Here is a 24,813-nt window from a genome sequence, read left to right on the forward strand (position 1 = left end):
AGCCCCCACTGAGGGCTGGCTTATGGAAATGGAACCAAGGATCCATTCGGTTCCATATTTTGTACACTCAGATTTACACACCCGCACAGGGCCATTTGGAACCCACTCAAGGCAATGAGACCCTCTGGTGTAGTAGAGTGTTGCCAGTGAGCCAACATGCACAATAGCAGCACCCTGACTCTGTTTGACAAGAGGCCCGGAAGTAGGAGGAAAAGTAATTTTCAAAATGACATAATTATGTTCATGGAGCCTATGAATAGCAACAAAGTCACACTTTTACCAACTCGCACCGGGCGTACAGCCAGGGGAACTGCTCAGCCTGGTATTCCTAAATACAGTGAGGTTGGCAGAAAAAAAGAGGGCGAGATCATGGTTTATGGGCGACGGCACCTGTTACTGAGCCTATTGGAGAAGCAACACATATGAGGGAGAGAGATACAGAGTGAGAGGCTGATTGAAAGAGGAGGAGGTCAGGAGAGGAGAGGAGAGGAGAGGAGAGGAGAGGAGAGGAGAGGAGAGGAGAGGAAGCTACTGTAGGGGAAGGAGGGGTGATGTGAGTGTGACGGGGCCTCACAGGTTGCCTGTTTACTTTCCTCTCCAGTGACGGGAGTGTATTTTTAACCTTGTTTTTGTTGTTGTTCTCTCTGCAGGTGCCGGGGAGTCGGGGAAGAGCACCATTGTGAAGCAGATGAAGTGAGTACCGTTAACTTGTTTCACAGTTCCATTCATCATGTTTGATGAATTTGGTTGTAATTGGATTGTAGGTGCTCTAAGTTTAAGTGTTACATACATATATATATATTTAAACAAATGGGGTTTTGTTACAACACTAAAGCTCTATATTCTGATAGAATCGCGGCTATAGTGTTCATTTTTATATAAGTGTTATATGAGTGTTTATTCATTAGCAGGACTCTCGCTGTTTCTCCTTCTGTTTAACTCTTACATTACACACGGGAAAACGAGATAGATTTGATTATGCACAGGTAGCCATAGACGAGAAGGTGAGATTTGATAAAAGAGCAATCATCCAGCATAATTTCTTTTTACCTTATTTTAGCTTCTGTCGCTAGCCACCACTAGCAACCATGGTAGAAACAGGCTAGCCATATCCCAAATCCTCTGTTCACGCGCCCGTGCACTCTGACTTTGACTCTTTAGTGACACATAATGGAGTTTAATAAAACATTAATTCGAACTCCCGGTAAACATATCAATGGAACCCTTGCTAGTATACGGCCGTGATGCTTAGCAGAACATGGGTGATTAACACTTCCGGTTCAAACAAAATAACAAAAGCTCTTCTTATCTGCCTACCCCGTGCATTTCACTGGCACCGGCCACTATCACTATCAAAGTGTTAATAAAGTGGTAATACATTTTCAGATGGATCACCAATTTCATCCAATCAGGAAAGAGAACTCATTCATCAGCTTCCAGTTTTTCATCCTGATTGGATAAAATTGGTATCCTGACCTGAAAATGTATTTTCTGTTTACTAAACTGTTCACTATCTGGAGAGATAGGGAGACCCATGTTACTGACCAAACATTCAAGCAATGATTCCTATCGATCTATCTATCGATCAATCGAACACTTTTTTTTAAATAAATAAACAAATACCTACACCCCCTTCCAGTTCGTGATATGCTAATCCCCTTTGTAGGGTTAGCATTTATACACTATTATCCTGATATTTAATATGGTGCAATACATTGTATTGTAGTTAAGTTATGGTCTGCCTCCCTCTGTTCAGCCTGGTGGAGGGGAAAGGAACTGGTTGGAATAACGTGTTCCTTCCACGCCCTACATCCTACCGGGGAAACTCCCCCTGTCAGGTGATAAGAAGCGGCCTGCTCACTCCTCATGCATTGAAGGAAGCATGAGCTCAGTTCTGGGCTCTCCCCAGGTTGGCAGAGGGAGAGTAGCACCCTAGCCTGATTATCAGACTGTAGCTTTCTTGAAGCTTTCTTGAAGAGATGCAGTCCACTCAGAGAGTGGGCGGGGTCTTTGGGCTGGATCCAGGCTAGTAGCACCCAGGATTACAGCTTAGGCATTGGCACCGGGTGAAAAAGGATATATATATAATAAGATTCTTTGTTTTGGTTCCTCAACATTGTAGCGGCAATAACAACAATAGCAAAGAAATTATAAATAATAGCAATTATCCCTGTTACCTGTCCTTGAACCTGGGCTCAATCTGCACGTCCAAAGCCGATGGCTTACTACATGCTACCCTACTAATATAATATCTCTTTGTGTATCGGTGCACTGTGCACTATGTGTGTAATATCTTTTTTACACAGTGTATGTGTGCGTGAAATGTAAACAGCATGAGGTAGAGGTACAGTCAGACACCAAACTTGTTTCCATTGTGGTTCTACACTACAGTATGTATTCAATTCATCAACATAGTATAAAAAATAACAAAATCACACCCGTGTGAAGTGATCATCATACGTCATCATACATCATCTCATTCTCAACCAATGGCACATCTCCCACCCAATCACGCCGGCCAATCACAATTTGCGTCCTCACTTTTGTCATCAATGTTTGTGTTTACACACTTTTGTCTTCAATGTTTGTGTTTACACACTTGTCTTCAATGTGTGTGTATACACAGACCCTCAAAGCTGGACATAGGAGGGGTTAGCACCCCTCAACAATAATACATATCATCAACAAACAAAAATATGTACAAAGGAGAAAAAGGAAAATGTCGGCAGTGAATGGCACCTCCTTTCTATGGGAAAATTGCATGAACCTACCCTTGTGGTCTCCTGATAGATGCTTTCTCAGGCCTAATGAACCTACCCTTGTGGTCTCCTGATAGATGCTTTCTCAGGCCTAAGGAAAGCAGAGCGTTTCAACGTGTCCTGTTAGGTGGGAACAGCCTTACTCCCCTGCACTCAGTCAATCATGTATGGAGGATTGCTTTTCACTGTAATCGTCTTTCTCGCTGCTACTGTATGTAATGTAGAACATTTGGCCAAGATTCATTGGCATTCCTTGGTGGCTCAGGGCCAAAGGAATGGAAATAGTCCACTGTTATTCGTTTAATGCACTATCAGCATTTATCTAGATGATCAATGCCGTGGCAGAGGCGAAAAACAACTGTAAAGTGATTCGTAAGACGTGGGTGAGGGAGTTACTGAGAAGGACCCAAATGTCATTGGAAGCTGTGATGAATATGAGATTGGCTGTGCCCTGTGCTACACAGCCTGCTGTGTGGATTTATAGGCTATCTGTTTATGACGCCTTTTCTTACAGGCTCTTACCGTTTGTCCATCTGCTGACGGTGCAGAAATTGACATGGCTGCTAACCTAATGCGAATAAAATACAAAACAGATTTCATTCGCTGACAACCTAATATGTGGATTTGTGTGTGTGTGTGTGTGTGTGTGTGTGTGTGTGTGTGTGTGTGTGTGTGTGTGTGTGTGTGTGTGTGTGTGTGTGTGTGTGTGTGTGTGTGTGTGTGTGTGTGCACTCCCAGCTGGCATATTTATTTACTTAATTATTTGTTCATTTATTTTTCATGTGTATTTACTGTTTATCCAATCACGCACCAAATCTTGTCTATGCTGCCTGTCTTTCTAAAAGCCAATCACCTGTCCTTTACCAAGGTATTATAGACCTCAACTGATGCCCAATTTTTGGGGCTGATCCAGATTTTGTGAGTGTCCTCCTAGATCACATCGGCAGCATAATTGCCAAAAGTATAATACCATACCATAAAAACGGGGCAAATAATATACAATAGTCTATTTACAGTATTGGTCAAACTAATTATCTGTCTGGCTCTGAAGTTAACTGCATGTGCAAACTCCATTGCCTATCCTTGAAGCAGGGCTCAATCTGCATGTCCAAAGCGGATGGTTCTTAAGTCATAGTGCTATAAAGTTCACAGTGATCCCCTATGGCCACTGTTGTTTGGACCAGACCACTCTCGCAAATCACTTTAGTGTGCTGCTGCTGCTGCTGCTGCTGCACTCTAAATCCCTCTTTCACAAAGCATACACAACACATTCACGATTTGAACACATACACACATTCCACTGTTGTCTGAAATAACATGCGTACACACACAAACATTCATGCAATTGCACGCAAAGGCCCTAGACACACATTATCACTTTAGTCCTTGCAGGTTTCAATGAATTCTATAAGAGGGTGAAAGAAACATTGAAAGCACACAGCCAGGCATAGAGAAACAATTAAACTACAGAGTGAAGTGTGTCTGTCCACAGTACATTCTTTAGTGTTACAGGTCCATTTGGTTCCATCTGTACACAGGATTCCGTTGTCAGAAAGATGTGGTACTGAGTGATAGTACTTGATACTTAAACCTACATTCTCCTAGTTTATTCTCTCTATTATGAAGCTAAACTTAATTTATATACGGTAATATCAGAGTTGCTCATTATTTGAGAAAACCTTTCGCACACCAAGTGTAAATGTTTAGGAGCAGGTGCATAGGCAAGTGCACGTTAATAATAAAATAGAAAAATACGCCTGTATACTGACTGTCGATCTGCTCAGTACAAGAGAATATCATGCCTAAAATTTCTGTAATTTGTGACCGAAACGACAGAAATCGACAGTGTGCGGGCATTTTTTTCAATTTTATTACTTTCTCATTAATAAAAAATAGAAAAGACAACTTCTGATTTAACTTTTTCATTAGCTTGAATCATTCAAATCTTTTAGTAAACTCAACTATTGTAACAGTGTCTTTACAAGTCTCCTGAGAACAATTGATCAGACGACTGCAGTTAATTCAGAATACTGCTTCTCTAGTCCTTACTAATACCAAGAAAGTGGAGCATATTGCGCCAGTTCTTTGATCTTTATTTCAAAATATTTGTTTTTTAAAGCATTGAATGTTTTAGGACTAAAATACATTTATGATCTTGTGCCGTATCATGAACTATCTTTCTGTCCCTAGAATCAATTCGTTTTCATGCACAAACAAACTCTCAGAAAAACAAAAAATAGATTTTTTTACTTGTACGTGTTCTTTATGCGTTTCCTATTAAAACACATTCAGACCGTAGGACGTGTGGAAACGTCATATGAAATACAACTGATGGATCCAGTGGGCGTGTACACACGTCATAGCGCTTTTTCATTGATATCAATCAAAAAATTAAAAATCTGATTTATTTTCTTTTTTTTGGGTTGGCCTCTACTTGTTTACGGCTCAGAAAGAATGCCTTATCTCTCCTAATCTAGGGAGCTCTCCATGGTTTTGACCAGATGGGCATACTTCTGTCTTCATTTCTGACTTCAACATGCCTCTCGTTTAGAATATTAATGCTTCTAGGGAGACTTTATTCAATTCAAGGCATTCATTTATAAGCCAAACAAGATTTATAAAAATGGAACAGGATCTATGAAAGATGCCTGGTTACCTGCCAAAATGGCAGGCTGGCTGGCTGTGTAAACTAGACACCCCACTCTAAAGCTAACACCACTTGGCTGGTAGCTACTGTAGTATAGTTTACAACCTGCCAAAACACAAAACGGATTGTTTTTGCTTAGGACATTACATCCAAGTTAATTTGTATGACAGCAATGAGGAGGGTGAAGAAAAAGACTAACTCCTACATTCCTGTTCCTCCATGCCTGTTAGGCATATACAGTACCGGTATCTATCTAATAGCAGAAGGGTGGGGGAAAGTCCTCTTTGGCTGTGCTCCTGTCTCCCAGTGAGCTCGCTTGCATTTCAATTAAGTCCCATTCAGCAGCGCACAACAAATCAAGCGGTGTGATTCCATCACAGATGGGCTTGAACTAGCCAGGAGGACCATTCTGTTGGATTTCATCACTGCAGTATCTCAGCCACAGGCCTCTTTCATTCTTACCTCCCTTGGATCCAAACGATTGTGTAACCATGTGTTTTAGTGTCTTCTTGCTATAAAACGTGTAAGAGACCTGAGTTACCCCCAAATCCTCTACCTGGCAGTATTGTGATTTCTGCCTGCTGTAAGACTGTTAAATGTTCACGGCACAATTTCACGTCTGAGTAAATTCAGGGCTTAGGCAGCTTCCTTTATACTGTATGCAGGTAATGAAACATAGCCTAAGTGTTTATCCTCCCTGACTGACTGCTCTGTCCCCAGGATCATCCACGAGGATGGCTACTCAGAAGACGAATGCAAGCAGTACAGAGCTGTGGTCTACAGCAACACAATCCAGTCTATCATGGCCATCATCAAAGCCATGGACAATCTCAAGATTCAGTATGAGGATGCTGCCAGAGCGGTAAGTGCTTTCTCCCTCCCAACAAGCAGGCAATTTGACATAAATGACAAAATATTGTCATTACATATTGCACTCACTTGATTTTGAAGTTAAATTAGCCATACCGGTGGTCTGGCCATGTTTAGCCCATTGACTATGACTTACTGTATACTTAACATAATTGCTGACCACTTTTCAAATCATAGCATGGTTTGTTTGTTTTTTTAAGTCGCTGGATTCCATTCATCTCAGTACAGTATGAAAATCAACATATAGAGACATGAAACTTACTTGAGAAATATAATCGTACACATTATATAATATAATCCACCACTCCTGAATGGAGTGCCTGGTACTGGGAGTCTGGTGCAACGCACAGGTCCTGGGCCTGGTGAGAGCAGGAGTGGACCTGGTGAGACGTAGGAGGGGCCCGGTCAGGAGTCAACCCACAGAGCCTAGTCCTTCCACATGCCAGATTTAGGTTCTCCCAGTACCGGCAGAGTAGTTCCGGAGCAACGGATTGTGGTGGCCTTGCTCATTCCCTGATGGACTGATCAAGGGTAGCTACTGGGACATAAATCGGGATCAACCCCGGCTATGAGGGGTATGATGTTGGAAGACCCGAAACCCCGCTGACCTCAGGAAACATCACTGAAGATACGTCCCAAGTACGTCCATGCGATGTATTTTTTTGAGACATTATATATATTGCGCATTTTAATGTTATTAAAATGTTTTTCAGTAATGTATTAAATTGTTGCAATTCAATGCATTTAAAAGTGTGGACTGGTTTCAAAAGATTAATCTGACATTATTCCCTGCTCAAAAGTTAAGTTCTCTTAGCGACACTGACTCACGTATTCAGCTTGAGTTTGGTGACATTTTAATGACTTTGGAGAAAATGTAAGCAAACACAACACAGATGCTCTGTTTATGAGGGCCACAATGGAAACAAGCCTTAGGGCTTTATTGTGTATTTATCCTCTGTGCTATTGTGTGTGTGTTATATGTTATGGAAGTGCTGATGTGCTCTTTCTTTTTATCACCAAATAAATTCATTCATAGATGTACAATCAGTGGTGAAATAAGTAGCCCCATTTGTTACTCAAGTAAAAGTAGCAATACCACAATATAGAAATAAACTAAAACTACAACTCAAAATTGTTGTACAGTGCAGTACAGTACAGTACTGTTACTGTACTGTTACTTGGTTACTTTCAACCACTTTGTACGATGCATGGCCAAAACTGTGTAGAAGAGAAAATAAATAAACGCTCAGATGCTTTAATGCACCAAAGACAGCTGTGACGTTTGGAGCTATACGCTCTTACTCATACTGAGGAAGAAACGTCATAGCTTCCTTTGGTGCAATGAAGCATCTGTCGCATTGGACTCCTCGGTGTACAAGCTTTTATTGTCTCCACCAGGCCGAAGGCATGGGGAGAGAGTATGTTTTGCACTCGTCCGTCCGTGTGCGTGATTGCATCCCTCCATCCGTCTGCGTACAGCTAATCTCCGGCACCGTTAACCCGGTTGATGCCAAACTGCACACACACTCCCTGTTTGCCAACGAACCTCTGTCCCAAATGTTCGACAATGGCCTGTTATATTGCCACCATGAGGCCCATTTCAGCAAAACACATTTCCTTATATTACTCGTACAGATTTTATCCATACATCACTCAAATTGCTATGGTCATGTGATCAATACGGACCTGTCGGCTTCCCCATATGCCATCCCCAATCGCTAAGATTGCCTTCCAAAGTTTGCAGGTTTTGTCCATTTCCAACAAAATGCCTCAACACATTTCTGTACATTACTTGTACATATTTTATCCATACATCACGCAAATTGGTATTCACTATCGCCATAGTAATGAGATCAACACACATCTGTCTGCTTTCACATATTTATTCCATCCCGATTGGCTACGATTGCCTGCCTTTGCAGGATTTGTCCATTTTGAACAAAATGCCTCAAGTCATTCACACAGCGTGTGATTTAAAAAATTATATACACACTTTCCCACGAGGCAGAGGGCGAAATGCAACTTAAATGTTTACACCTATAACTGCACCGATCTGTGTACAACTTTATATGTGCACTACTACACACTGTTATGTGTTGTATATTTATTTTTATTGCCCTGGTATACAACCACCAGATGACATATTATTGCACAAAAACTAACAAAAAGTTTACTCCTACTCCTGTATATTACTCCTACACATTTTGTCCATCACAAATGTTATTATCCTGGTGGAGACCTGTGCCCCAAGGGGCACTTCTTCTTGTTTATTTCTTTTTCTGCACTGTTTGTTGCTCAGCACCTGCCCAAGTTTGGGTTGATAAAATGTGCATATCGTCTTTTTTCAAAACTGTATACTGACTGAGAGAAATTACTGCAAAGCAGAAGGCTCGCAAGACTCCAGGTTAAATGAAAGTCTCAACTCACCCTTGTATTCCCTCATACAGAATCTTGTTGCAAACATGTACACTCTTGCTGATGTTAAGTACTGCACACAACATCCTGGTGTAGCACCCGTCAAGACACTTCTGCAGGGTTGGCTTCAGGGTCCACCATGCACTGCCGTATAGAACAGACTCTACACTCTATCTAAGTTTGAGTTTCATTTGACAGAGGAGGTTGGAGTTCCATACACTGGTCATACCATTCAGGGCCCTCCATGCAAGAGCCTTCCACACTTTCAGGTCTTGCTCAGTTGAGTTGACCCTTGAGCCCAGGTACTTGAAGTCCTTGACTTCATGTTCCGGTGAGATGTTATAGGTGATAACCTCAGTTTTCTTGGCATATAGCCTTAGGCCAACCTTGGCTCATTCCAACTCCACTCTGTTCAGAAGTGCTTGTTCCACGTTGTCGGAGAGCAGGCTGATCGTCCGCTACTTTGGGGTGTCATCTCGACCTAATTGGTGCTAGAGTGAAGCCAAGTTCCTGGGCTAGGGTGCCTTGCATTACCCTGGCCCGGATGTCAAACTCCTCGCTGTTGCCATCTGGGGTCACCAATCGTAGCGCATATCGTAGCTAACATATCCTCCAATCCCCATCGCAGTCACATGCCAAAATATTTTATAAAAGGAAAAGGTTGCGCTCAGCAAAAAGTCTATTTACTTCATTTAATAGAACATGCCACTCAACACAACTTTTTGCTGACCGGCCTTCATCGGTGTGTGAATAAATCTCATACAGTGCATGTGTGCGTGCGTGTGTGTGTATGAGTGTTGGGAGTGTTGTGTGTGTGTATGAGTTCACCGCCCAGGGAGATTATACATCACTGAAATAAAATTCCAATGATTACTCAGGGAAAGAGAGAGAAAGAGAAAATGTCTTTCTCTCTCTGTTGAACACGTCTTAGATTACCTCTCAAAGTGAACCGTCATATTCCAGCTTGTCACATTCCAAGTAAATTTGAATAAATTAAGCTTAATTTGATCACACACACATTTGCAGACAGAAGAGCAGACAATGTGTGCAGCTGCAGCATGACAAATCTTTCTTTCTTTCTTTCTTTTTTTCTTTCTTTCTTTCTTTCTTTCTTGCTTTCTTCCGTCACTGTCTGAGATGCAATGTCTGAGATGCATGCAACCAAGAACATTAAATGTTCTTAGTTACATTTTATTGCACACATAAAACTGTGAGTAGAGCATTTGTAGGATATGTGTGTAATAATATGTTTAATGAGCCGTGGTCAAGTATTGCACTACGTCTCACTATTCCAAACACTTCATTTCTGGAAATGGCTTTGATTTATGAAGCGCTCACATGCTTGGTGTATTTCGCAACTGGCTTAGTTGGTATGGCTTGCACTGCTCAGCAGTTTGAACACAGCATATTGTAGATAAGACTGTGTCATGAAACTGATGATTTAAACACATCCCTGTTATTGTCCACAAGGACTTTTTGTGTAGAGCGGAGAAAGTACAGAGCCGACCTCGGTTAACTAAGTATTAGTTTAATACTGCAAGCATAGATGGTTTACTTTAAACGGTATACTCATTTCACAGCACATTACATATTGTAGGCAGGGGGATGTGATCAACATCAGCATTCAGGCATTGTTTCAGAAGTAACTCTGACTCGTTCCTGTGCTTATCAGGGTTATTATAGTTTTGCATTTTCCATTAGTTTTGTTTTTGTTTGGACTTTTGTTTTCAATTCTACTTTAGTTTTGATTTGTTGAGTGGTGCAACCACTCCTATAGACAGCTATGTGTGTGGCTGTGTCCCTGGGTCCGTCCGTTTCTGGGTCCCTGGCTGTGTCCGTCCGTCCCAGGGTCCCTGGCTGTGTCCGAGCACAAAGTGTCACTGTTGTGCAGCCTAACATACACTCACATATTAACTGTATATATGATGGTTTCAGCCTGTGGGTCTGACTAACGGAAGGTCGGACCAATGACCCCAGGGACTTCATATTAAAGAAAATAGATGTGTCTTGATTAAGTGCCACACCTTTACATCTCTGTTCCAAGCTATGTTGTTAGATCTTGGAGAATAACACCAGTGTTTTAAAAGATGCCATGTGATGCGTAAACGGACTTGGGTATGTGTGTCTGATTCATCATCTACTTGGCTCCGAGACACGGAGACACTCATGTTTAAATCGATATACTGTAGCGAGCCTGCAGGAATGCCATCCTTCACTGTTATTGGATCAGCTGAGCGAGCCTCCCTCCAGTGAATGTGAACGCCTGCAGTTCTGTAGGTGTAGTGGATTGTATGTATGTGTACAATGTGGCAGTTCACCCTGCCACTGAGACTGAAGATAACCAACAGAGTTTGAATTTGCAGAAAATGAGTTTAGTTTGACATTATTTATTGTGCATTTGTTGATTGATAATTGATTGTTGACTTCATTGAAGGGAGCAACTACTGTGGGGTATGGGGAACATGCCAACAGTGGGAGGGTTTGTTTAGAGAACTCTTTAATCATATTATGTAGATCATTTATAATATTATGTGACACTAAAATATGTTATGAATTGTGATGTCTCTGGACATTGGGAATGCACTGGTATACTGGTATGATTGTGGAATCAATTGCACTGGTATGATTGTGGAATCAATCCAGGGTTGGTTTGGTCCATGGGAGGGGCCTAGCCTTTATAAGGAGCACCTGCCACTGCCCGGGCAATCAATGTAGGATTGCACAGGGTGCAGAGCAGACCTAGATACAGCCAACCTGGCCAGTGGGCTGTATATACTTCTTTTTTTTGTATGCTGTTTGTTGGAACAACTCTTTCATGTGAACTCTGCAAGGTGAATAAAAACATATTGATTGTTCATCAAAAGACTTGTTTTCAGTACCTTTCACTATTTTTGAGCTGGTTCAGTGCCATTTTTGGGCCCACACTACCTTCACACTAGGACAAAGTGTGACAAGTATGTGCAGGGTCTGACGTTAAGCTTTTTCCTTCTTGCCCAGCAGGGCAAGTCCTTATCCAATTCTCTGCCTAGGTTGTTTACCTTTGCCAGTGGTGCAGCACATAGATTTCTCTCACAATATAGCCTACTTCTCAAATCCATTGCCTGTTGATTGTATGTACATGAACATGTACTTCTAGTTATTATTTAAAGAAAAACAAGCATATATTATTGATTACAAGTAATAGTTATTAGCTTAACTTATTTGAAGCATATGCATTGGACAGATAAAAGCAATATGGCAGAAACCTTTCCACCACAGTATTGGCCATTTAAGACCGAGACTCCCAGTTGCCTGCAAAAGATATCAGATTTTCCAATCAGATGTTTTTTTGTGTTGTAGTGCTTTCTCCTTCACTCTGTTTTATCAGTGTTTTTTTATCGCAGCATTGAATTGCTTCCACTTCACACACAGTAAAATGTTGTTGCCTTACTTCCAAATGGCCTCATCTAAATGATAAATCCCCCTGGCTTGGTTTGATCCTGCTCACAACACTCTCTCCTTTTCTACTCCGTCTGTCTTTCTCTGCCTCCCTCCTTCTTGCCCTCTCTTGGAAATGCTACTGCTCATTAACCTACAGTACACGTTGCCACATGCAGGCAGGACCAGTCGTAGGTAGTCGTAGGTTAACCAACAGGTTATCTGTGTTGGCCAGCACGTGGGCAGCACAGAGTAGCGAAGGTGGAGGGCGTGTGTGGGTTGATTAAGCAGATGGGAGCATGTGGTGTATGTCTTTCTCATGCTCCCTGTGTCTCCTAGCGTCCCACTTGTGCTTGTTTACAAATAACGCCACATGATCCCTATCATCCCCCCTCCCTCTCTCTATCTATCTCTCTCTCTCTCTCTCTCTCTCTCTCTCTCTCTCTCTCTCTCTCTCTCTCTCTCTCTCTCTCTCTCTCTCTCTCTCTCTCTCTCTCTCTCTCTCTCTCTCTCTCTCTCTCTCTCTCTCTCTCTCTCTCTCTCTCTCTCTCTCTCTCTCTCTCTCTCTCTCTCTCTCTCTCACATAGTCCAAAGCAAGCATGTCTTCATAGCAGACAGCACAGGCCTCTCTGGTGGGGTGGCAGGCCGATGAGTTCCTCTTCCTCTGAGCAGTTGTAGCACTATGCCTGTTTCCTAATTAGTCGCAAGAAGACATTTGGAATGAGGCTGCTGTGTAGTATAAACTAGGCTTAATGGCTTAATGGAGCAGGACAAGTATGTGTCCCTGCAGCGGAGGATGCCTCCCCTTCTTAAGGAGGACAGGGATGATTGCTGTCTGCATAACATCCATCCATCCACTCTGAACCACTCAAACCCCAGGATCTGTAAGGTGTGAGTGTAAGGGAAAGCTTTTGAAGGAAAAGAGCAGATCGACAAGCTCTAAAAAAATAAAAAAAAAAGAATCGCTGTGTGTGTGTGTTTGTGTGTGTGTGTGTGTGGGTGGGTGTGATTTATTGTACACAACTTGCATATCGACTGTCGGGTGAACACCAAATCTCCAAAAGTGTTTTCCAGGATTCAAATAAAAGAAATAGTGCACCAACTGTAGTATGATGAAGTAGGCAGTAGGGCAACCATTTACGTTTGTGTGTTTCTGCGTGTCAGGACGATGCCCGGCAGCTGTTTGCCCTGTCAGCAGCAGCCGAGGAGCAGGGCATCCTCCCAGAAGACCTGTCCAACGTCATCCAGAGGCTGTGGGCCGACGGCGGCGTCCAGGGCTGCTTCTCACGGAACCGCGAGTACCAGCTCAACGACTCAGCAGCCTAGTGAGTGTCTCTCTCTCTCTCTCTCTCTCTCTCATAATTGTATACATTTTTGGGCGAGAATAAAGGTTGCTTAACACAATCCATGCCACCTGTTACAATAGAAACGCTGTGCAGGTGCCAGAGATAAGGGACAAATGAATGAATAAATTACCGTGGGCACATCCATGTGCACATCGTGTGCACATCAGATTACCCCCCCCCCCCCCACCCATCTCTCTCTCTCTCTCTCATTAATTAGCAGGCAACAGTGCAGCACTGTCCCTCTCTCTGTTTCTGGCGCAACAGCACCCCTACTGGTATTCATAGTCATATACTGGTGCTCATTAACCAACACAGACACACATAGTCACACATAGGCACACTGGACGCGTCAGGAGCGTCAGAAGAAGCTGAAGCCCTTCTTCTTCGTGGGGTTTTTAGACAGCTGGTGGATGGAAAAGAAGCTCTACCTCCGTGCCCGACGGACGCGGAGGAGAGCGCGTCTGTGAAGCTGTCCGTCGCGTCCGTTGGGCGCTACGGGGATAGGTGAACACAGGCATAGGTGAACACGGACATTGCTGTTCCTTGGAGTGGTTGCACCAGTCAAAAATAGACAAGAGACGAACACAAATAACTTTTTGTGTTTGAATCCTGAAAAGTAACAGTTTTGGACAAATGAGGTTTCCACCCGACAGAGAGGATAGGATCTGGGAATGTGTGAGAATCTGACAACATTCTGACATTCATCGGTTTCCTCGGTTTTGGAAATTGTTCGGCTGTGCATTCCAAATTATTTAACCCATTAAACCGGAAAGCATCTGTCATTGTCGATTGTAGCTATATAAACATATATTTGAGAACCACTGTTCTAAATCTCAAGAGTTTTCAGAAAAACTTTATAAGATCACAGCACGTCACTTCGTGCCGTGAGTTTGTACATCCGCTATTTATTTATTTTTCCAATTTTTTTTATCTTGAAAGTGTTTGAATAATGTTTTTTATTATTTTTTAACAAAGGTTCTCTGCTATTCAAATATACTGTGGCAGTTCAGCCTGCCACTGAGACTGAATGGCTAAAGTTTGAATTATTTATTGTGTATGTTGCAGAGAATTATATTATTTTGGGATGTGTATGTAAATGAGATGATGATGATGCTTGATTGATAATTGGTTGACTCCATTGTAGGGAGCAACTATCAGCTGTGGGGTGTGGGGAACATACCAACAGTATGAGGGTTTGTGTAGAGTTCAGTCTCACTTGAGGCTAGGTAAGAGATAACGGGGGAGAACTGCCAGCCAGGGAAAAGCCTGTACCAGTTCCTGCTTGTCTCTTGATTGTATATTATGTGACTCTAAAATGTATTATGAATGAACTGTGATGTCTCTGGACATTGTGACGCCACTGGTTAGATTTGGAATCAATCCTGGGTTGGTTTGGTCCATGGGAGGGGCCTGGCCTTTTTAAGAGGGGGACCTGCCACTGCACAGGAGTCAATGTAGGACTGCCCAGGCAGGAGAATAGACCTATAGAGCCAACCAGGCCAGTGAATGTAAATACTTATTTTGTGTATTTCTTGTAACAACCATTTCACTCAAAAGGTGAATAAAACGGATTGTTTTTTGCATAGAAAAGACTGCCTGCTATTTTTGCCATTTTGAGCATTTTGAGAACTGGTTCAGTGCCAATTTTGGCCTACACTACCTTCACTCAGACCAGAGTGTGACATTTGGTGGCAGTGGTGGGATGATGTAGGAAAACATGATGTGGGAAAACAAAGAAAAGGACCCAGGAAACTTGCCAATAATGTTGCTCTTTTATTAAGTCGCCGTTTTCCTTCATCAGGACGGACAATTACATTTTCGTCCTTGACACGAATAAGTTTGAGAACTAGTGATTTTGGCTTTTGTGGTATCAATCTCAGGTCTTAAGGGGTTAATGATGGACACTAGAACATTTTAGTTTGATGTCTGATGCAACACAAGTCTGCACTGTCCCAATAAACTGTGACATCTGTTTAGCTAAGGATTCATTTGACCTGCTCTTTTTTTATACATAAAAAAGAACATCCGAGATAAGGGACAAATGAATCCGCAATTATTTCCTCTATTTCTCTCTGTTTATTTATTATTATTATTAATTAATCCACCTGCATCTTCTATTACCAAGGAGAACGGTTTACAAGCGCTGCTCCTTGTTAGCTAGTTTCTCATCATTAACGTCCTATAATAAAATGTGTCTTTATGGCACCATTAGTCTGTATTTGTTAAAATAGCATAGGATTGACATGATAGGATGCCAAATTGTGTTTAGGCAAGGGAAATGTATTTTATAAGGCAAACCGATATCAGGAAAAGGGAGAATTATAGTGAACGAAAACAGACCGTTGTCTGTTTTAATTAATCGAGTTTCTCCCATGCTTGTGCAGTACTACTGTGTATCCCTTTTTAACCACTTCATCGTGCAATTGTGGGACTGCAATTTGAACCAATTCGGTAGAATGGCTCATATATGACATGAACCTGAATGTTGCATATATGCAGCATATATTATGCATATACTTGCCATATATTGGCATATATGTCCATATATAAAAAATCACACCCGTGTGAACTGAGTCCCCCCCCCCCTCCTCTCTCTCTCACTCTCTCTCTCTCATTAGCAGGCAACAGTGCAGCACTGTCTCTCTTTCTCTCTCTGTTTCTGGCACAACAGCGCCCCTACTGGTACTCATAGTCATACTGGTGCTCATTAACGTCACATAGGTGAACCAACACATGAACACGGACATTGCTGTTCCAGTGTTCCTTGTTTTTGAGTGGCACCACTCAAAAGAAAAATCACCATAGCACCACCATTAGCCTTTATCCTTGGCCCACTCCTTTTTCTATTTTTTTTTTTAGATATCTTGGCCTGTAACATTGGCCTGTTATGCTATGCCAAGTAATGAACAGGGAGGGAGTGCTACGGTTCAAGTGGTTAAACTAAAGATACATCTCAGAAAATCCTCCTGTAGGAGGCCTAGTGAAATGTTGATGATTGTTTTGAATGCCAATGCCATGTCCCATCAATATCTGAAGGGGATTAAAAGATCAAGCCATGCGCTGCTGTGTGTTCTTTCTTCATTGAGAAACCAATTTCTTTTGAAATAGTGAGCTTGGGGAGTCTGGAAATCTCCCTCTTCCTATGCAGGGATTTTGTTATGCCTAATTTCCTGCCGAATCAATTTTTGATGATAGGAACTGTTTCCCGAGATAACTAACTGAATCGATCCAATTTGCTGAAACTAAAGCGCAGACATCCTGTTTACAGTGTCATGCATGATGGTTAGAGAGTGCCTGGTAAAATAAACAGATTATTGTGTTTAATTGTTGAATTCATAGCGCTTATAATTACCGTGGTTTCCCAGGGGGCAACCTGACTATAGTAATTGCCTTGCCCGAATGTATTTTGTGACCGACTAGTCACTACCCAGGGCAAGGAAGGACACAACACAGGGCAGCTTCCTTAAGTTTGTAGCTTTATTCCTCCATGTGCAGGGAATTATACACAATAATATCATTTTACACAGGAGAGGCGATAGCTCTCCACTGTCCGGACAGAGGCTATCTCCTGAGTGTTTGTGGATATGACTGATTTATCCTGTTGTGCCTTGATCAAGTCCATGCACAACATGTGCGCAGCCACACCCAGCTCTGAGTCCAGTTCTAGTTTGACTCAGGCCAGGTGTGACTGCTTAAATCAGTCACCCTCCATCTCACATATTTATTTTTGTATTTATCATTCATTTGTTCATTCATTCATTCCGTATAAAGCCTTTTGGGGTCCCTGTGACGTCATGTGTGTCAATACATCATCACCAATGGTGATGATGTATTTATACTTGACAAAGACTGTGAGGCCGAAACGTCGTATTTTTTCTGCCTGCCTGTCGCTGAATAAAGGTTTGGAGCATCTTAAAGTGAGTTGTGAGGCCTGCTTTTTTCGATGATGTATTGACCCGCATGATGTCACAGGGACAGGTATGGTGATTCACCATACTTCATCATCATTATACTGTAGGCTTATGCTCACAGCTAGCAATTTCCCAGAATTGGGTTGAAAGTGAAATTATATAAACTTCAACCCTGACATTTGTTTTGTTCAATGAAAACGTCTTACCGCTTATATGGCTCCCCTGATGCCCTGATATATGCAATGAATGAGGCTGAGAGTAATTGAAAAGACTGCACTGTTACTGTCAATGTTCAATTCATGCTGATAAGAGTACTATATGACTTTGGATAGATAGTCTGCATTGTGTGTGTGTGTGTGTGTGTGTGTGTGTGTGTGTGTGTGTGTGTGTGTGTGTGTGTGTGTGTGTGTGTGTGTGTGTGTGTGTGTGTGTGTGTGTGTGTGTGTGTGTGTGTGTGTGTGTGTGTGTGTGTGTGTGTGTGTGTGTGTGTGTGTGTGTGTGTGGGAGCACCTTATTTTCAGCACACTTCCGTTGCACAGACTGTAGTGTGAGGCAACAGTGCGTCTCAAGAGACTAATGTGTCTGAGTGAAAACAATTTCACTATTCTATTCTTCACGCTGGGGGACCATTCCTGTTGCTAAGCCGTGATTACATGCTTTATTCCCCCTGATGCACATTTTCATTACCATTTCATTGCGCCATTTTCTTTGTCAGATATTGTTGTTCTAATGTAATGGTGAAAGGAAATGACAGAAGAGCGTGAGGTAATTGTGCTACGCTGCTGATATGAGCCGGTGAGGGGTTGTTATCACCTCATGGGCCTGTGGGACGCGTTCCATCACTCCAGATGGAAACTCAGAGAAAACAGAAAGCCTCGTCCCTGACTAGAGCACAATGTGTCATAGTTACACTGTAATGCCTGCAGAATGTGCTACAACATTTTACTGTCTCATAAGTCACTGCTTCACAAAGAGGCATCCGGAGAGGGACCCCCAGGGGTCCTTGAGGGGTACCAAGGGTTTGCCCAGCAACATGAGGAACAGATTAAATACTATATGTTGTTTTTCAACCATTCGAAAATATTTTTGGGGGTTTTGACAGATGTTGACAAATCCCAAATGCCAATCCCATTTGGCGCTTTTCCACTGCATGTGCTTGGTACGGTACACAGCCAGCAGGTGGTGAACCTGCTGGCAGTTAGAAAGCATCTATCTTTCCATTTTATCCATCTTCTCTCAAAGCTAACAACCAAGAAGTGTACTCTATGTCAAAGCTATTAAAGCTTTTTTTCCCGCAGAAGCACAGACAAACCTCTGTGTTTACCAACGATCAGAGGATCGATCTAGCTCAGTCGGTAGAGATCTCACCTTTGCACCACATCCTGGGCACCGCCAACCCAGCATATGAGTAGCGCTGCTTGGGTCATAAGTCATGGGTCTTGGGTGCAAGTCATGTGTTAAGTACTGGGAGGGAGCTGATGGTAGGTGTTGCATATCAGCAATCCATCTCCATGGGGTCTAGTGCATTGAAACGGTGATAGACACCCGCATTCTTGGCTGATACCGACAATAAGCCTTCCCGTATACTTACTTACTGTTTTGTAGGTGTGTCAGATACAGTATGATTTCCCAGTGATTCTTAGAATTTGCGTAGCTGACCAAAGGTTGTTATGGCTTATTAAGTGGTCTAACCTTTAGAGCCAATTTTGGCCATTTAATACTTAGGTTTCAACCATAATTCAACCCATAAATAGCATCATAGTATATTATGTAACACAAATGAAATACGGCCAAGCACCTTACCCTCTTATTGTAAGCCTACTAGATTCAGTTAATCTTTCAGGCTTGGCTTCCATATCAAAATGTCAAATGAAGTGATGTGCCAATATCAGATTTTATGGACTACAAAGGCATGTCTAAACCTTTCTCTCTAGAGTCTATAGCGATTATACTTGTCAAACTAAATTACATCCTGAAGTAGTCAAGCAATGGTTTTAATAATATCCCACACCCACTCTGATTTAACACAGGATTACATCCAGTTGCAGCACTTTATTATACAACGTGGTGTTTTTCATGATGTGATTGAACACTACGTTGAGAGATTGGCAGAAAATCCGTCAAACCTTTGACATTCAAGCTTTGTCTTAGTTCTGCCTCAGGGCCATGTGACGACTATATGACAGCTGATCCCAGGAGGTGTCTGTCACTACTGCTGCAGTAGCGTGCAGCTTTGTTGTAGCCAGGTAGCCTGGCTTTGTTGGTTAAAACAAAAAAAGCACTATATTCTGTTAGTAATCATTACTTCTCTTTAATAAACAGAAAATGCATCTTCAGGTGGGAGGCCACATTTCAGCTCATCAGGAGAGAGTGCCCATTTATCAGCTTCAATAATGCTCCAATTCAAATTATTTTCTGCTTATTTATTTGTGTCATCGCTTCCCATTTCACTTGTTTATCCTGTATCCTGTGTGAGTTCTCTCTACTGATTGGATCACATTGCTATCCGGACCATTTTCTGTTTTCTGGAAAGCTGGAGAGACGGGAAGACTCCTGTTTCTAAACCAACAGTCTATAGCAATGACTACTATCAGAATATAGAATATAGAGCTATTTAACATTTATTTTAACTCTTATCACTTACCCTACCTTTTTAAGGAAAACACCCCCCAGATGCACAGCCATCAACCTGCCTGTTCCACAGTGAGAGAGTGTTCTCCTCTTTGCAGTCTGTGCGTGTCCCCAATAGAATCATTCAAACTGAACGTGCACTGCTGAAAAGTGAGTTTCAGAATCGGTTTTGAGTGAAAGATCAAACGCGTTTCAGAAGCCATAATCGGCTCGCTTTTATTTTTCTCCGTGATTGTCTTGTTTGTTTAACCGAGGAAGAGAGAAGACTCCCAAAACGTCACCGTGGTGCTTTTCACCGCGAAAGCATCTGTGTCATTTTCAATTTCAAAGTTTTCAGTATACAAGCGCATTGCACGGCACAAAGTTTCCCTGCGAGCTTGTACTTCTGCTATTTGGCAATGTGCACGTGCATGAAGGCAGTGTGAGCGAAGATTGCCCAATCAGGCCCCTGACCCAACTCGAGTTTGACACGCCTGTTGACCACACAGTCACAATGTCATCATGCCCAGTTCCATTCCGTCTGGAGACGACTGTGTTGCATGTCCTTCCCTGTCTCTGCCTGCAGTTTCCTGTCTCTCTAGTGCTGTCCTGTCTAAATAAAGCCAAAGAAATGACTGGAAAGAAGAAGTTGGTCTCGGTGACAAAGGAAATGGTCAATCGTTTGACATCCTAATACATCCTGATACTGGGGGGTCAAATTATGACAGGCAATTCCTGCTGTCAAAAAACACTTTGTTTGAAATAGACACTCATGCTTTCCAAGGTGTGACTTGGGCTGGGAGGAGGAGTAGGACTAAGGCCCTGTACGTCCTCTCTGGGGGGGGGGGGGTACTACCTGTGAGTGGGGAGTGTTGGCTGATGAATGAATATTAACATCCTAATACATCCTGATACGGTCAAATTATGACAGGCAATTCCTATTGTCAAAATATGACCCCCCAGTCAAAAAACACTTTTTTTTTAAAAATAGACACTCATGCTTTCCAAGGTGTGATTTGGGCTGTGAGGAGGAGGGGGTAGCTAAGAATACCTTGAATAATCACAGTTACATCATTTTGTTTATGGTGGATGTCATAAACAGGAAGATCATTAAATCAATCAATGTGTCCTCCTTAAGGGAGAAACACAACTTTATATGTAGTTACAATTGTATATACTTATAAGTGTGCTAGATTAATGAGTGAATGAATGGTTTAGTGCTTAATGGCCTTCGTCAGACAGGAAAGTAGAGGCAGAACCATGCGGAAAAGCAGCATTGTATACTTGTATACCAGCACCAGAACGTGAGACAACAGATTGATTACAGTGTCAGAGAGCCAGCTGCAGGTATTTGTTCTTTCTTGCCTGTGTAAGAACGAAGTGTGGGGTATTTGTTTTCAGAGGTGGCATCCTTAAGATGAGACCGTAGCCACAGTTCAGTCTGTTGTCGCTACAGGCAGCAGTTGGTACAGTACAAATGTGTCACTGTAAACTTCAAGGCTGGAAAGGAAACCTCATATCTCCAACATGTTGCTTTTCAGGAAATGGAATGAATTACCTGTGTTCCAATGGATACAATGCAGATATTATTGCGACTACTATGAAAACCTGAATTTCCCATCAGAATCCATAATACGGTCACGCCTTGTGACATCACGCCTCCATATATGCCTGGTCATGCCTCGTGACATCACGCCTCCATCTCCATATATGGAGCTGACCTGTTCTGACATTCCATATGATAATCTCCCCACCCGTCCTTCCTCTTCGATGTCTCCCTTTTGACACATACATGTCCATTTAAACTCTATAGACGGGCCTGGCCCAAAGTTATTAGTGCAGCCACACCCAGCAGCTGGCGAAAACTAGAGTTCTCAACAGGCCCGGAAATTAAGGCCCGGCCTTACCTTGGCCCTCATCAAACCCAAACAGGTTGCTTCTCGCCGTCAGGGCATCATACTGGTATAGGCATAAGCTCTGGTTTATATTATATTATAAAGCCCACAAACACACACTCCTTTCACATTAGTACAAGCTCACAATGGGTCGAAATGCAACGTCTTGTGAGCTTGTAAATCGGCTGTTTGTGCTACTATTGTGTGTCTTTTTGTGTCCGGATAGTTCAGTCGGTAGAGCTCTCGCCTTTGGACCACAAGTTCATGGGTTCGATCCCGGGCACCGCCAACTCAGCGAATGAGTAGCACAGCTTGATGCAGCAAGTCGTGCGGGAAGTACTGGGAGCTGATGGTAGGTGTGGTGCTCCACCTCAGCAATCCATCTCCCAGGGTTCTAGCCCATTGTAACAGGGATAGACTCCCTCCCGCGTGTTACCGGCTGATACCGACAATAAGCCACTCCTGACCTACTTCTTCTTTGTGACGTAAAGTTGAAATTTGGAGAGACAAGGGGCTGTATTTTGCGTGTATTAAGTACCAGGTCTTATTACTTAACTTAAGACCTGGAGGCGTGGTCAATGCTCTTTGGCCACTCAGAATAACCAAATGGCATTGATCACGCCTCCAGGTCTTAAGTTAAGTAATAAGACCTGGTACTTAAGACACGTAAAATACAGCCCAAGGTTTCTGCCTGACAGCAATGACTTGCTAATAATGACCAAACCTTCCTCTGCCAGCCAAGGACACCCTGGCAGGTGGACGTCACACTAATGGTTTCAGTAGCCTTATGACTTTCCTCCACATGAGTCATGACATAAGTAGTAGTGTAAAAACGACCCATGCCAGAATTTGGGGTTCGATGCCAATTCCAATTTTGGAGAGTCCTAGACCATGTGCAAGATGTTTGAATCAATTTGGAAATCTTGTATGATTTGTATTTGAGAACATTGCCTGATAAGCAAAAGATAAATAAACACAATTTACCTTTATATCAAAACAAAAACAGCAAGAATACATTAACTAAATAATGTCAAAAGCTTGTACATCTACTTTTTTTCTCCTTTTTTTTAATGACTAGGAAACATTGGCTGCAAAACTGCTTTGCCAATATCGATGTCATCAGAAAAGTAAAGTCTGTCGGGCGCTATGTAGAGTGCCACACTGTATAATAATTATATTAAGCAAGTGTGTCTGTGTGTTTTCCCCACCAGTTACCTGAACGACCTGCAGAGGATAGCCAAGGCAGACTACATCCCCACACAGCAAGATGTGCTGCGGACCAGAGTCAAAACCACCGGCATCGTGGAGACACATTTCACCTTCAAGGACCTACACTTCAAGTGAGATCATGCTTCCACTCTGTCTACTACTGTGTGATCGCAACATACCAACCCTGTGTTAGCTTAGTGTTACCCCACCATGCAAACAAGGATATCGTCCATGTCGGCCCTAAACATTGTCCGAAACAGTCATTTTTCTTGCCATTTCGCTACGTTTGAATGACAAAGTAGACTAGAGTATTCATTTACCAAAAGAATGTTGAAATATGGAAATAAAAGGTTTCGGTAATACTTGCTATGCATCCTATGTTTATAACTCATTATGAACACATTGACGATATGTCATTGAAGTGATCAGCATATTAGAATCCTACCAAGGCGTGTTACATATAAATATGATCATGATCATGTGTGTGATGTTTCGTGGCTTTCTGAAGATCCAGCAGATCTTCCTCGAGATATTGTAAATAACCTTGTTTTGTCTCTGTGACTATCTCTTTGACTACTATTAATGGTATTTTGTGCACCAAGTTTTTGACATTTGAACGTCCGGGCCAAAAAAATTGAAAAATACAAATACAGTATACTATAGAGTGCTATGTCTACATAAAATGCTATCCAAGTTACATAAGTTGAGCCTTTGCATACGCCTGTAATGGGAGTTATGGGGCTTAATCAAAGGGGGGGGGGTCCTTGAAATAAAAAAGGTTAAAGAAATTATGTTATGTCGATGTATTGTGAGCTTGTAGATTTTGTAGCTATTTTCTGCATGTTTTCAGCAGAATACAGATGCTGGGGTATAAGTGGCTGCCTACTGTCTACTGGTGTCTTTGGCATGTCACTGCAGTAATGAACGGGCAAAGGTTGTCAGTTGATTAAAAGCAAGACCTAAAAGCCCAAATTAAACCAGTCCTGCGTAGTTGACAATGCACAAAGAGTCCTAGAAAAAGCTGCTTTTTTTTTCTTAATAGAGCTGCAACTATCAATGATTTTCTTAGTGATTACTTTTTTTAATCAAAAAGTGAAGCGAGAAATAGACTACATGAATAAGTCATCCACCATCCCAGTCAACAATGTGTTTCCACTCCACGTCTCAGTCTGGCATCAGGCTGCCCGTTACCACGGCAACTGCACTGTACCTAAATGCCAACATAAATGCAAGGGAAGATGACTAAGTCTGTGCATAGAGGACCCTGCTGCTCTGCAGTGACAGATGTATAGTACAGTAGCCAGACACGAGTGTCAAGATGTTGACCTTCAATCTGCGTTGCCTCTCAGCCCTCACCATAGTGTTTGGCTGGTGGGCCATTTGTATACTCTCATAGTTACATACCTGTGAGGACCCCCTCAAAGAACCTTGAACCTTCCTGGACCCCACTTTGAGAACCACTTTTATAGAATCTAGATTTGCGAATTCTTGTTGTGACAACTGTGTGTGTGTGTGTGTGTGTGTGTGTGTGTGTGTGTGTGTGTGTGTCTGTGTGTGTGTGTGCGTGCGCACGCAGGATGTTTGATGTGGGAGGCCAGCGCTCAGAGAGGAAGAAGTGGATCCATTGCTTCGAGGGAGTGACGGCCATCATCTTCTGCGTGGCCATGAGTGCTTATGACCTGGCTCTGGCAGAGGATGAGGAGATGGTGAGTCTGTCACTACACTACATTTATT

General features: G+C 42.4%; 1 protein-coding gene across 1 annotated transcript in view; it reads left to right on the forward strand.

The window, feature by feature from the left end:
* The window catches only part of LOC308330248 (guanine nucleotide-binding protein G(i) subunit alpha-2), a 79,879-nt gene that overhangs the window by 52,888 nt on the left and 2,178 nt on the right, over positions 1 to 24,813 (forward strand). The window contains exons 2-6 of the mRNA XM_080785055.1: positions 651 to 693; positions 6,127 to 6,268; positions 13,273 to 13,433; positions 23,082 to 23,210; positions 24,656 to 24,785. Coding sequence (XP_080641181.1) covers positions 651 to 693; positions 6,127 to 6,268; positions 13,273 to 13,433; positions 23,082 to 23,210; positions 24,656 to 24,785 — 605 coding nt within the window. The remainder of the gene's footprint in view (positions 1 to 650; positions 694 to 6,126; positions 6,269 to 13,272; positions 13,434 to 23,081; positions 23,211 to 24,655; positions 24,786 to 24,813) is intronic.

This window comes from Protomyctophum bolini (assembly GCF_963924005.1).
Source record: "Protomyctophum bolini genome assembly, chromosome: 2".
Classification (NCBI taxonomy): Eukaryota; Metazoa; Chordata; class Actinopteri; order Myctophiformes; family Myctophidae; genus Protomyctophum; species Protomyctophum bolini.